The sequence below is a fragment of the Notothenia rossii genome, assembly GCF_949606895.1.
Source record: "Notothenia rossii genome assembly, chromosome: 4".
Classification (NCBI taxonomy): Eukaryota; Metazoa; Chordata; class Actinopteri; order Perciformes; family Nototheniidae; genus Notothenia; species Notothenia rossii.
The window spans coordinates 74,453,426-74,469,209 of record NC_136902.1 but is presented as its reverse complement, the minus strand read 5'-3'; the positions used below and the strand labels follow the sequence as shown (position 1 = coordinate 74,469,209).

The 15,784-nt window shown below is 40.9% G+C and overlaps 1 protein-coding gene across 1 annotated transcript in view; it reads right to left on the bottom strand.

Annotated features, from left to right (window-relative positions):
* Nucleotides 1-15,092, bottom strand: part of plch1 (phospholipase C, eta 1) — a 66,268-nt gene extending 51,176 nt beyond the window's left edge. Inside the window, exon 1 of the mRNA XM_079673699.1 lies at nucleotides 7,885-15,092. Coding sequence (XP_079529825.1) covers nucleotides 7,885-7,963 — 79 coding nt within the window. The 5' untranslated portion in view covers nucleotides 7,964-15,092. The remainder of the gene's footprint in view (nucleotides 1-7,884) is intronic.
* Nucleotides 15,093-15,784: the final 692 nt, after the last annotated feature.

The following is a 15,784-nucleotide window of genomic DNA, read 5'->3' as shown; positions in this document are numbered from 1 at the left end:
TACTGTTATCTCACAGTCACTCACTTCGCCTAATTAAGCACGCTCAAGGCAGCGCTCAAGCCGCCAAAGCTACAAATGGGTTCCCAGATCCCCTCAGGGCACAGAGTGCAGAGCCGCACCGGAATGAAAATAAACACATGACAACTGCAGCATGATAATGCATTCATCAAAGATGCTACAGGGGACTCCCCGAGTGGAGGAGTTCAGCACTGACATCAAAGGAAGGAACCCAAACCTGTGTGTGTGTGTGTGTGTGTGTGTGTGTGTGTGTGTGTGTGTGTGTGTGTGTGTGTGTGTGTGTGTGTGTGTGTGTGTGTGTGTGTGTGTGTGTGTGTGTGTGTGTGTGTGTGTGTGTGTGTGTGTGTCAAATGTTCAAGCTGATTCTATCTTCCACCCTGAGCCAGGCTGGATGAATAGTAGTACATTGAGATACAATACATATGGCAGCAGAGCCAGACTTCCATGCAAACTGTCTCATCTCAACCTCAGGTTCAAATGTTGGAGAGAGGCTGAACTGTAGCTACTACATTCTGGTTGAAAGGTGTGGTATGGAGGTATGAATCAAGATCTGAGCTTTCTCACCTAAACACAAATATATAAACCTGCAGCTTTATATCATAGTGTCTCAGGAGGTTTTATATGGAAATGTTTAACATGTGTCAAGTCAACATGCAGGCAAATTCAGTAACTGGCTATCAGTGAAATTCAAATGGAAATGATGGTGCTTTAAGATTCCTTGAAATGTGAATATAGTTTAAGAACAATATAAAATGCAACAAAGCTATTTGCTGAACTAAATGCTGAAGAGCAGGGAGAGAAGATATATCTTAGCAATTTGCTTACATAATTTTTTTTATCAAGAATTACCAGATCAAATATGTAACACCAGCTTGAGCACTTGACAGTTATTCAATACTCAATACGTGCTATGGACCACATTCAGTCAGTGTAAAATAAAGTACCAATCTGGCCTCGGGAGAAGAGAGGTATTTCATTGAAAGTTTCAGAATGTACTTTCCACATCCTTTGAGAGTGCATTTGACATGATATTCTGCTTTAAATCAATCACTTGATATGCAATGTCTGCTTTGAGTAGATAATGATTTTCACACACTTTTCAGTCAGTACCAATAAAGGAGGAGAGGAAAGGAGTTTGAAAATAACAAGAAAATGTATTAAAAAAATTGAATAAGGACTGAAAGGATGAGAGTGTGTTCCTCCCCTGATCTCTGGAGCTGTTTCTCTGCCCGGGGGCGACAGTAAGGAAGAGGCAGAGACAAAAGAAGGGGGCATGCTGAGATTCATCATCATCAATGCAGGAGAGACACATGAGGGAAAACACATTTTACATGGAAAAGCCATTTCCTCCATGTGGAGGAGATTAGCAGCCATGCATGTTCTTCTAAACCTTTCTCCCTCCCTCCTTTTCTCTCCTCTCCTCTCTCAGCAAGGGCTTGCGATGCCATGCAACTATAGCACAAGTGTTGCCAAATGAATGAAGAGGCAGCACTCATAGCTACTGAAATAAGCAGGGGCCTCCCTCACACCCAAACATTCACATAGATAAAACAAAACAGGCTCTGCAGGCGAGAAATCTGACAGCTTGACACATCCCACTTTTTAAGTGCCAGGGATGCGCTATAATTTTGACAGTGTAGGGGCGAGCAAAAGGGGTCACTCTTAAAGCAGAGGGACTGAAGGGACGTGAATGTTTCCATTAAATCTCAAGCCCACACTGTCACAGTGTATGGAGTTAAAAATAACCTCCATGGGTTTCAAGGGGCTTCGGTTTTTTCTGATGCAAACAAGAAACAATCCAGCTCTGTAACGGAGCTATGTGATAATATTATGTGTTCTATCAGTCTCTCTGGCATTTTCTCTCCAAAACACTGTAATGACAGAATCTGTAAGCATCCGAGGGATTTGTATAGATTGTGGTGAATGCATGGATTTAAAAGGAGAAGGCACATGTGCTGCTATATAGACTGAGGGCAGAGCAAGTCTTGTAAAATCGACAAATTAAGAGGCTTTCCTGCCCCCTAGTGACAAGCACAAAGGGCCATTTTCAGCATGGGGGACCGTTTTCGGTTGATCCCCTGCCGATCACCATCAAAAGCTGTTATGTAAACTGAGAAAATTATGAGAATAAATTCACATAAGAATAAATCATCATCATGTGGCATCAATATGTTGACGAGTTGTACCAACCCCAGATGTCGATAAACAATAATATCACAATAAATCCTTCATGAAAAATCTGCAATCAATATTCTTCTCAAGTGTCTGTAGCAGCATGACATTTCTTCACAAAAATAAGCGCAATCGAGTCATTACGCATCGGCTCATGCTAAAAATGTATAGGGAAGGAGGCGTCCAAAGGAATGCCACACTGAGTATTCCCCTCCATATGAGACTAAAATGATTAAATAACCAATCGAGGAAAAGCTTGAAAATGATCACTTACCCTTCTCCAAACTGAGATTTCTGCAAACTTCAAGTTCTGCCATTTAGGACAAGAGTTGTTGTTCTCACAAGGTCCCTCCATGCGTTATGGACATGTTTATCTCCTAATTGCAGAGGTTAGAAAAACCGTGAAAACATGCCTGAGTAGTTCATTTCTGCACGATGATTGGAAACACCATGATGGTGGAGTGTCCCTTTTTTTTTCTCCCAAAAAACGAGCCCAGACAAAAACTGCTCCTCAGCATCTGCCTTCCCTGAACGATCTGCGGAGTGGATTCACTAATCATCAAAGCTCTCACATCCACAGCGCGCACAGCCTCTCCTCTCTCAGCGCAACACAGAATCGAAACGATAAGCCGATTCCTCACACGCTCGTTGGACCGACGGAGAGTGTTTGTTAATAAGCAATAGCTTAAGACTGGCGTGGCGTGGGCGAGTGTGAACGATAACACACAGCCGAGTGGCTTAAACCGCCAAAGTTGGCCATTTCGGAAAATTCATCAGCTTTGCCCGACTGTCCGGTTCAGCTGTGTTGGCGACAGTTTGAATTCCCCTCCAAACTGAACTCGTGTCACATCCGTTTTTGTTTTGTTTGTTTGTGCTCAGTTATTCCTCGGTGTGCATCTGTGGGAGAAAACAGTCACCACTGCGCAGGGGTGCCAGTCAGGGGCGGACTGGCCATTGGGAATACCGGGAGTTTTCCCTGTGGGCCGGTGCTGTGCGTGGGCCGGAGGGCTAAAAATGAATGAACCTATGAATGTTCTATCTATCAGATAGTTTCACTTTCACACATCAGGCCCGTAGCAGCTGTCAATGCGCAGTGAACGATCAGGAGTGAGTGACTGACCTAGCTTGCAGTTGCTTAAAGATGGATAAACAAGCTCCAAAGCGTAAAGGCGTTTTTGTATGGTTTGTGTACAGTATACAGTATTGTAGTATTGTAGCAAGCCCTGGGTTCAGAGGGAGGGGCTTGCATAGGGGGGGGGGGGGGGGTGGGGGGGGGGGGGGTTGGCAGGGAAATTGAATTGTTTTGGGTGCAGTCACTTTTGCCTCTACTTGCTGTTCAAATAAATGTTGAAAGAAAAAGTTAATCTGTTTACAGTAACATATGGGTGTTGAGAGATGTATTTAGTCCCTAATTTTGCTCTCAAAGTGCACCAAATTCATGCATTTAACTTCAACATTTAAAAAAAAAATCTTCCCGGACCCCCCTAGAGTAGGTGAGGTCTACCACCTGCCCACACCCCCAGTTAAATTGTCTCATCCACATTGAGGATGCTTCCTACGCCCATGTTTTATTCCATGCGTCAAGTCAGGCAATTTGGGTCCAAATGTTATTGCATCAATGATCTGTTAACATTAAAATCACTAAATATATGCTGTAACTATTTTGCTATAGGCAACTCAAGGGCTCAGGTAATGTGATTACTATATGAATAATGGTCCAAAATAACAATAAATGCATAGGATTTTTTGTTAAGTAACATACTTTTGTCGTCGGCCGGCCGATACATGTCGCGCATTAAGTGGGCCTGTCTGTCAATTAATCCCCGGGCCACTTTTTCCTCCCAGTCCGCCCCTGGTGCCAGTGCTATGACCCACTTTACGGTGTGTCTCTTTTTTTAAATGCCTCCACAGAGGCAGACTTCATGGATATTAGGGATTTTCTGCAGTGCACATACTTGGGCCCCGTGTCCAGAAAGAGGAAAAGACTAAAGAGCACTTTCTGTGTCAACATTCATTAACAGGTTCAGCTTTTGACATTGTGTTTGAGTATGTTTTTCTATCCTCAAGTGTTCCAGTTAAGTCAATTCCCTAATGAAGGTTTGGGCAATCTGAGGCTCCCAGATTAGTCTTGCTCATTGGTCCACATTAAAGCCATTTCATTTAGGATTGCAGGAGACAATTGTGAAGTGATCAAGCGCACACACTCACACACATACATGCCCACTTACACACATACACAGTTGGGTTCATACTGAGGCAGAGCTTACCTAATCGATTAGTGCTGTCTGTAGGGGAAAAAATATGTCTGACCACCAGTGTCACCCTCAGTGCTGCGCGTGCGCGTGTGTGTGTGTGTGTGTGTGTGTGTGTGTGTGTGTGTGTGTGTGTGTGTGTGTGTGTGTGTGTGTGTGTGTGTGTGTGTGTGTGTGTGTGTGTATTTGTTCTATGTGTGTTAGTTGGTACATGAGGTCATACCACTCCCATTCCCACCTGAAACCCCCGTCTCACACTGATTTATGTACCATGGTCGAACAAAAAACATGAGCCACTCTGTCATTTATAAAAGACTTGAAACAACTGAGAGGAAGGGAAAGAGTCAGAAAAGAGTCAGAGAGGGGATAGCAGAAAGGTTCTGACAGATAAAAAACTCCTGTGAGAGAATGAACAGAGATCAACAAGATATACAGTTTGGTTAATATCCAGAACAGAAAATGGATTCCCAGACTATTTGTCATGTTTCTCTTCTCTTTATCCCCCTGAAAGCGTAGTTGCAGGTTGAACATAACTTTAGGAAAGTTAGTATGTCATCTTGTAAGAAAGGGATTATTGAAGGTGGAAAGGAGGTGCAAGCTTACTTTTATGGGACTAAGAATGTATTCGCATTCATCACAGATGAAAGAAAACTCAACTTTGCAACAACAAAAAACATAGGCTATTTATTAAGGGAGAAAACACGTGACATTCCCATTAAAGGGAAAATATCTTTATTTCTAAGAATGATGAAGGGGAAACAGACACTTATTTTCAGTCTCTGCATCAATCAGGTCAATCCATCATCCACAGAAGAGTACTGCAGCACTCAAGCCTTATTTCCATTACAGTACACACAGTGTGTTGGGGTCAGATGTAGACGCTGGATGTAGTATGTGATGAACCTTTAAGTGGTCTTAGGTGTGACAGCCACAGAGGAAAATAGATTTGTTATGGACTGCATGCAGCCTGACTGTCTCAGGTCCGACTTACACGGGAACGCAAATGCAAATGCAAACGAACCAATTCGATATCAAAAAAGTATTCAGTTGACACGGATCTGGCTCAATAAACGTTTCCCTTCACACAAGACCGCTCGACCCTTTGGAGACGCTGTAGTACATATGCTGGGCCTGTAAGTGGCGCTGTACTTCCGCCACAAAATACACCAAAAGCAGTGAAGAAGACCCCCGAGCATGGTTGCCATGGTTGCCTGGTTGCCCTTCTGTTTATTCTCCGCGGTGGATTTAGCAACATGTAGTTCATGTAGTTCTCCATGTCCACTTGTTGCTGATGGTTGTGATAGAGGAGCTGTATATTTTTACAATAACATCTGTAGCATGGTCAGTAGCAGTAGCTACTGACCATGCTACAGCAGTGAGCAGCAGAGGTGGAGAGAGGCTGGGCTATGGCTTCATCGTTATCAGGAAAATGATCATATAGGATGTACACACAGAGCCGTTTGGCTCCCCAGAGTGTTCCATCCGCAGATCTATCCACCTTGGGACCCGTTATCATTTTAGGGGTCCGCTTCCGCGGTTCCGTTATGGCCTCGTGTGAACGAACAGGCTATACGAAAGAGAAAAGTAGCGGATACAAGTTGTATCCGCTACTTTTCTCTTTGTTGGTTGTATGATACAACAAAACGGGTTGTATCATACAACCCGTTTTGTTCCTGGGTAAACAGCACCTCAGAACCAATGTAATTAATACAGACATCAAAGTGATGTCTGTATTAATTACACTCTTCAAGATAATAAAGAATGCACTAGTTGCTGTGATTCCTTGTATCTAATACAAAATACTGGCATAAACAGTAATGCATGTTTCAAGGCACTCACGATGATGCCTTGATCCCTTGTATATGCATGTTTTTTTTTTCCTACAACTTTCCACTGTATTAGTGCTAATATGTATCACCCATGAAGAGAAACATGATACAAGTCATTTGTTGCAGCCTACTAGTACACATGTTTTGTATTTCCACTTAAATAAGCGCAATACCCAGTATGAATGATATACTGGGGACAGTTTTGTCATTCTTTCACACATTAATTCAGTTGCACTTTTTGTGTAACGGCCCCTACACACGGCGGCGTGCGTTGAAGCTTCAACGCTTCTGCCCATTCACTTTGAATGGGGTGACGTCACGCTTCGCCGAACTGCATCGTGGGAGAAAAGCGTAGCTCGCGTTGCTCGCTTCAAAAGTAGAGCAATGTTCTACTTTTGAAGCTTCGACGGAAGCGTCAGCCAATCGAATCATATGCAAGTACAAGCTCTAGCCAATCAAACCGCTGGTTGTGTGTCTGGGGCGGGAGATTCATGTGATTGGTTGTTGGTCGAGTGTCAGACATGCCCGCCGGAAAGCTTCAACACATGCCGCCGTGTGTAGGGGCCGTAACCAGAGTTGGGTGTAACGCGTTACAAAGCACCACAAAGTAACGCGTTACTGTAGTAATATTGCAGGTAACAAAGTAGTGTAACACGTTACTTTTATAATTCAGTAATCACACTACAGTTACTAACATTGCCCCGACATGCGTTACTTCGTTACTTTTATAAAAATCAGTCATAATCACACTGACAGACAAGAGGGGTTTCCGCCGCAGGTTTATACGTAATCTGCGCGACTTGCTCACATCTCCACGTGCAGTGCTGCATAAACATGGCTGAGTCAGCGATAACTTTCGAGAGGTGGAGGTATGCCCATTATTTTGAGTTCGTCCGAATAATAGACAGGAATGTGACGGTGAGGTGCAAACTGTGTCCAGGCCAGAAGCTGTTATCCACTGCTGTAAACACCACGTCAAACCTGTGTCAAACCTCAACAAACACCTGCAAAGAACACATGCTAAGGTGAAGCTAATAGCTAAGGTTTATACAGTTAGTTTTATAAAGGCTATTTATTTGTAAAGTATTTGTTTATTTTGCCAGTGTCACATCACATTGATATGGCCCACTTTTTCCGTTATTACAATTTTTCTCTTGAAATGCTCTTTACGTTTCACAGACTGTTAGCTTGTTGTGGTAGGCTGGTAGCCTATTTTATTAAAGAGCATATCAAAAGAAAGACTTGTGTTATGTCTTCCTTATTGCAATAGTAATTGGGGGTGCAAGTGGAGTCTCGCAGAAGCAAAACTGTGGCGCGCTTACACTGTAGGTGCGCCGCAGTCTGCGTGATCTGCCTGTAGGGAGGGGCGGGCCGGCCCTGCGAGTAAAGCAACAAGTTTTTTTTTTTTTTTAGTAACGACCCCATCTCTGGCCGTAACAGTGAGCAGTTATAAGATTTGATGATTTCACAACACTATTACAACTGCGAATTGAAATGCCTGAGTGTTTGAGGCTCAATCGTGGAGACGAGTCTCCCTCTACTGTTCACTGCCATGATGTACAGTTATAAGAGGGAGCATACTGTTGATTATATTCTGTCCATGTTATATTTACCATGAAAGGTGCTGTTGTCTGTCAGGAAGTGCCGGCGGTACTGAGGATCTCCTTTCCTGTTCACCAACCTGGAGCTCATGGTGAGGGCAGGAGGGACGCAGGAGGGAGAACAATTGGATCACCTAAGAAGGAAAGAAAGTATATTTTGGTTGTCAAAACATTTTTGCAGGAATCTAAAAAGACACCTTGATAAAAACGAGGATGCAGAAATATCACATCATTCAGCTCTTAACGTAAAGTAAGAGGTTCAGTTATAGTCCGAAATGTTATTGGTATCGTGATCAAAATCAACATGTAATTGGATCAAATAAATAACAATCATAGCACATATCTATTTAGGTTATGAGACTCTTTGCTGTTTCTATTAATCTCTGCCATGAAAACAGGTTCTGATCCTCCTCTTTACTAAACTGTCATACAGGTTCTCATACATCTAGCCGGTTTTTGTTGTCAACCTTAGATTTCTACATCTCTCTCCATGTGTTCTCATTTATCTTCCTTCTGTTTCTCCTCGCAATTATTACCGGATTCCCAATTCTCCACTACTTCCTCCTGACTTTTCATTCCTACCTCTTCTACTGCCAGTTTCAATGCTTAGTGTTTCCCCACCTGTTGCTCATCTATCTTCCAGTGATTTACTGCTCCCCACTGCACACAAACAAACACACACACACGCACACACACACACACACACACACACACACACACACACACACACACACACACACACACACACAGATCTGGAAAGGCTTGGAGCCTCTGGGAGTTATTGGCGTCTGGTGCCGGCTGACCTGAGGTGAGGTGACTGTCTGGTCGAACACGTAAAGCTAACAAGTATCATTGAGGTGAAAGTACTTTCCTGTGACTCTTCCACTACCTAACATTAAACCACAGCAGGATGAAAGTCTGTGATGCCTATGAGCGACCATAGAGACAAAGGCTGAAGTCGAATAGTCCATTTAGCTTAGGAACCTTCCTAACGGAGTGAAATGACCCGGAAGTCCCTCAGTGACAGCCATGATAAGTGCCGTTCGAATTCTCTAGAATGATAGAAAAGGAAGTTTCAAACTTCCTTTATAACCTCCTTTAGCTTAGGAAACACTGGACCTCTCTTTACCGAAAGGAGAGGAGAAAATGTTGCCCCACAATGCCTTGCAGCCGCAGCATTTGCCATCACACAACAGTCGGCCGTTCACGGAAACAACTGATTATGACAGAGAAATTATATCATGAAAGCTACGGTGCTTATTAAGCATTTAAAAACATATGTGGTAAGTTGCCAAAGTGCTTTGTTTTGAACGTTCATCAGTATTATAATCAAAAAGAGAAATTTGAACGCTAGTTTTTACTGAAATGATCAAATAAAGTCAACATTTCAAAGTCTTTACTGAGCTGTTTGGGGGTTGTTCAACTTTTTAAATATGTTTGAATGGTGATATACACAGTGATAGATGTTAAGGACTAACGTTTATAATAAATACATTTGTATTTATTTTATGATATTTTCATACAATCATACGCATTGGGATCATTTGTATTAATGTGGACCGGAGGGAGAGGGTGACGAGCATAAATTTCACTTTCCTTTTTTATTTCAATTCCAACTTTGGTCATGAAGAATATGTTTCTCTGTTGTCCACGTTCATAAAGCATAAAACAACAGCATCAGAGCACGGTGCAGAGTCTGTAGATGAGTTCACAGTAGTCCGTCGTTCTTATTATACATCCAAGTTGTAGTCTTTTTGTGTAACGGCCTCTACACACGGCGGTGTGCGTTGAAGCTTCAACGCTTCTGCCCATTCACTTTGAATGGGGTGACGTCACGCTTCGCCAAACTGCATTGTGGGAGCAAAGCGTAGCTTCGCGTTGCTCAGGCAGCACCCCCCCAAAGCAGTAAACCTAGGGGAAACACTGATAAGTGATTAAATATGAAGCTGTAATCTGCTTGGTGTTGGTTTAGGAAGTCACATTTGCAAGAAATAAAATAAAATAATTAAAACACCCTGCAAAACTAAAACAACACATAGAGAAACCAGCAAGAATGAAGGTTAAAAATACCTTTAAGACGGGCTCTGCTGAGACATGATCAGTGTTTTTATGGTGCCTGGTAGACAACTAAATACTGTTTTGACTTATTTTAAAATGTTCTTTTGAAAACGTGTATGTTGCCTAAGCATCTAAGGTTTTGTATTCAAAGTTATTCAACTCTGTGCTTTACCTTGTGCCTGCAACACCTCTGAGCTGGACTGAACTCTTGAGCACGGCCCCTGAGGTTCAATTACAGAATCGTGTTTCCAAATTACTGTTTGTTTTCATAACAGAGTCAACATTAGAGATAGGAGCCGAGCAGACGACTGGAGACACTGTTTGAGCAGCTTTAATGGCAAGCTAGCTCCTGGTCAAATTTGGTTATATTTTTAAATCATACTGCAAGAAGCAATGACCGGAATATGCAAGTTAATGAGTTTTACAAATACTGCACAAGGAAATACAGCAAAGATGATCAGAGATTGTATTTACCGTTGAAAGCCAAGTATGAATATAAACATTACCAAATTGAAGGAATAGTTCAACATTCTGTTTATTTGTTTTGCTAAGAGTAAGATGAAGACACTGTTACCACTCATGTGTATCCATTAAATTAGAAAATACCAGAGCAACTTGTTAGCTCTGCTTGGCATAGTAAAGGAAGAAGCAGCTGGTCTGGCACTATCAAAATCATATCTACCAAGAGTATCCCTAAAACATGTTAATTCTCCCTTTTTCTGATCCTGACAAACGTTTTGTTTTTTATGTACTGAAATAAGGATTGTCCAGTAGCAGTGAATGTCTTGGGAGAGTGTCTTTATATGAATTGAACAAATAAAATATAACCTATTTATTTGTGCGCTTTAGAGGTGCTGGTTTGTGTGTTGTTTGTGTTTTACCTTTATGTTTTTTTATAATCCCTGTCAAACTTTATGCATTATTGTTGGCAAAAATCCAACAACCCCTTTGGTAACTAGCTTTATTTTACTGATTTTACTGATTTGTATACTGCACAAAAATGTCAATCTATTCCTTCAATAATAGCAAGAAGGATAATAAAAAAACAAGATATGGTTTATAAATCAAAGCAGTGCGAAAGTGTGTGTCAGTGCATGTAACACAAGTTGGTAAACTGAATCTTCCTCTTCTGACTGTGTGTAACACTAGTAGCCTTCTCATCTACAACATGGGCCAAACCTCAGGGGGAAACCGCCTGCTCTTTACATTCTATCAGGCTACTGGGAGAGAAAGCAGCTTAAAAATAAATGTTTCACTGCCAGACTGCCTGATGAGCCTCTCTATCTCATGCCCTGGCAGGAAGTAGGTCGAGGATGCCCCCAAGCTAAAAGTTTTGTTGAAGTAGATATTTAAAGTGGACCTATCATGCTATATTTGAATAATATATTGTAGGGCCATACCTATATAAAACATGTCTGCAAAGTTGCAAAAAAAAATAACAAACAGATCATGCATTTTAGCCATGACTCATTTAGCTCTATTTGCTCTTTTTTAGCCCTGTTTTTGCAAGGGCTGAATCTGTGAGAAGTCTTCTTCGCTGCTTTTGTGGCAGACTACAGCGCACACCTACAGGCTGGGCATGTGTGCTACAGCGTCTCCAGCGCTTTCGAAAGGCAATGGCCGTGACTCTCTCCTCCTGATAGGTGGAGAGTTGCCATAGGCGGAGCTCCTCGTTTGTGATGTCAGAGATATTTCAGAAGTAATACAATATGAAACATGTGGTTGCAGCATTTTATCACGTCCACTGTCTGCATGTGAAACCGACGTTTCTTTTATACAGGCTGTTGAAGATACGGTGGGATAAAGGATATTTTGTTTCTTATCAAGCAAATAACCATTGGTGTTTTATATTGCATCCCTTTAACTGAAAGGTAATACAGTTTTTCTCAAATATAACATTTGAAAGCATGCCTTTAGCGCAATTTTTGCATAAAATAAATAAAAAAACATGGATTTAGGGCCAAATAATAAAAAAAAAATTTAAGCTGGTGGTTTACAATTTAAATTAACATAGGTTTTAAGCCTTTATGTGCAAGAAATTTGAGATCCAATAATATGTTATTGGACTGTTAAAGTAAAGCTATGCCTATTATATTCTATTAGTCCTTAACACTGTGGAGGAGATGTCCAGTGATTTAAGATTGCACAGAAGTACAATTTTCTGTGACAGCACAACAAATCCAAGTAGAATTATTTATAAGGAACACTTTTATGTCTAACTTTAGGCATAATTGAACCTCCTGTTTGATCTTGACAATCCGCTCGTCTGCTTAACTGTTTTCTCTGACAGCTCATTTTCTTTTCTTTGTTGGACTGTTAACATAATAATAGAAATGATGTCCAAAACTATGAGCATAAGACCCATCATTTATTATGGGGCTGTTTAATATTAATGGCACATGTGGCACGGCAGGAATTATCCCTCATATATGCATCTATCAATGTGACAACGGCCCTGTCATGACACACGGACACAAAGAGAGCAGCATCTGTCGCCCTATATTGACACATGCCAAAGAACAATCTATATAGACATGAATATTTAGATATACAATGGTGGATTTATTATATTTAACCAGCTGCCATGAATGAGAGAGGTTATATTTACCATGATTAAAATTGTATTTAAAATTGCTATGGTTATTGCCTATGGTTAAATACTAAAACAAGACACAGTGATGTTGTTTGTTTCCTTTATATCTTCCTTCACTGCAAGTCAAGTGGGATGGATGAGGATCTTAATGGCCATCAGCCTGCTCTACAGAGTCAATGAGTAGCTTTTAATTGCTGGTTAAGCAGTTATTGGATGGAGGGTAAACAGTCTTGGTATGCTGATGGCTGGACGGATGGTTTCCAAACAACATGAGTGGACCCTAACTCACTGAGTTAAGTCTATAATGGGACTTTGTTGAAAGGAACTTAATGAACACAAACGAAATGTTGATTAAGGGGAAGCACTACAGATGAATAGTGTACACAATATATACATGATATATCACCCTGAAAGTGTATCTGTTATTAAGTTTGTGATTTGCCAATTAAACAAATATGTTTTATTATCGATTGATACTAACATCATTTCATTAATTAATCAAAGGATTGCTTGGTTTTCTTTATGAGAGTTCAAAACCCAAATATATTAAATGTATATTTATATAGGCTATGACCTGAGAAGGCAACACATCTTCAAATTTGGCAAGCTGGAACATGAGATGTTTTGACTATTTCTCTGGGAAGATTATTCAAACAAGAAGCGCATTTCAAAGTTGTTGAACATTATTTAACTAATAATTTCGGCCCAGAGCTACAGCATGTGTCCACCAGCTTAGGAGGAAGGAAGTGGAAGTTGTAACATCTAAATTGACCAGTCGGTCCAGTTTCAGCAGGCCTTTGACCTGATCAGGAAACAGAGTGACCCTTGAGGCAGGGAGGTTACTGAGGGGTCAGAGTCTTTACAGAGGGTCACTGAGGTTATCTGAGCTCAACAGCAGACGCTGTTTTATGGCTGAAACAACTCAAAACTGGGGGTCTCTTCTCTACACAAGAGATGTGTACAAACTGATCCACTGCCTGGAATTAAAGCTCAAATATATTTCTTAAATTCTTGAACGTTTTTGCAAGTACATCCTAAAAAATGTTTTACCAATAAAAAGGTGCATCCATTTTAGAAGAAAATCCGGTCTCCAGTGCTAAAATATCAACTATACTGCATTTATTTGGAGGGATAAAAAAAATGTAAGAGCTCAATCTTTTTTGAAATGTTTTCTTTTTTGCATCTGCATATGTGTGTGATAGAACTGTGTGTAGTGGGGTCATCTTGTTTTACTGTGAAATTGAGGGGTGGGTAAGGTCATGAGTCAAACCTTCAGATCTATTTCAAGAAGAGATATATTTCCCCCTCCTGTTCCTATCTTTATCTCTCAGGTTTTAGACTCAAACTCTCCCTAATATGCTGAATTTCTGCTGGATTGAGAATTGAGTTTATAAAACATTGGCAAAACGGAGTCATATAAAGTTTCCAATTTCTGTAAATACATATGAAACTCATATCTAAGCTATCCAGCATTAACTTCTCCACACTAACATTTAAATGGATAGAATCATATTTGTTCAACCGTTCTCAGTATGTCAGAGTACAGAATAATCAATCATCTAACCTCCAGCTGTCCACAGGTGTCCCACAAGGGTCAATTCTGGGTCCATTGTTATTTTCATTGTATATAAACGACTTACCATCGATATGTCCTGAGACAAACATCCAAATGTATGCTGATGATACTGTAATTTATGTTCACGGAGGCAGTCTGACACAAGTGGCTAATGAACTTACGAACAAGATGGTTCATGTAACAGCTTGGTTGGAGCAATGCTGTCTGCAACTAAATTTCAGTAAAACTGTATGTATGTTCTTCACCAAAACCAAGTCCTCCTGCATTGAGCCAGATGTGTTTGTGTCCGGGGAGAGGCTACAGGTGGTCTCACAGTACAAATACCTGGGGGTCTTAATTGATTCAAGACTCAATTTTAAGGCTCAGGTGAAAAAGGTTTGCAACAGGGTCAAATTCAGTCTGTTCAATTTGAGGTTTACCAGGAACTGCATGTCAACAGAAGCGGCTCTGATGTACATGTACTCTATGGTTCTATCTCATATCACCTACTGCTTAACAACCTGGTCACATGCCTGTACAACCACTCTTAAACCCCTGGAATCATTATACAAACAAACACTTAAAATAGTAGATAATAAATCAGTTTATTTTCATCATTGCCCAATACTCACAAAATATAACTTGTTGAGCTGGGAAAATGTAATGAGATATGCAAATGCTTGCCTCATGTACAAAATAATACACGGCCTTACCTCACCTCCGCTCAGACATTTTATCACCATACGCACACCTGTAACTAGGTCAACAAGAGCTGCAACAAGAGGAGACTGCGTTGTTCCATTAAGGAAGAGTTCATTCAGCCAATCTTCTTTTTCTTTTAAAGCTGCACAACAGTGGAACTCAATCCCAGTAAAGATTAGAGAACAAAACACCTGCAGTTTATTTAAATCTAACTTAAAAACATGATCAGGGGAAAGTCAGCTCTGTCAACACTGACAAAATCTGCACTTTACAATGCTCTGTTTGTACATGTGCCTTGACCTGTTGCTATCTGTCTGCTTTGTGAATATGTATTTTAGTTTAGTTTTTATATATGCTTTTATCATAATATAAGCATCTTTGTTGAATTATGTTTTACTGATTGTATTTACTGTTATTTGAAGTGATTTTTTATTTTTAGGATGACTTTCAACATCTGTCCAGGGACTACAGACGAAAATAGCCTGTTGGCTAACTCTGGCGCATTTACAGAAATGTCAATCAATGTGCACTGTCCCCGTCAAATAAATATATAAATAAATAAAATGAGCTAGTGTGTAGTAGGCCTCTGACATACAGTACAGAAGCAATGAGTGATAGCTTGTTTCTATTACCTGCAAAGACATTTCAACTGTAGACACACATGTTTGGTTCATTCAACGTCCCTTCATTCCTCCTCCCTCCCTTTCCACCAAAAAAACTTAAAATATTCATGAGGGATCACAACGCCCACAAAGAGTCTTGTTCCCGCTCCGACTCGCCACCAGCAAGCCGATACACTGTTCACAATACTTCAAGTCACATAATAACAAGGGAGTCACTTTACTGCTGATGCATTCCTCCCCACACACACACACACACACACACACACACACACACACACACACACACACACACACACACACACACACACACACACACACACACACACACACACACACACACACACACACACACACACACACACACACACACACACACACACA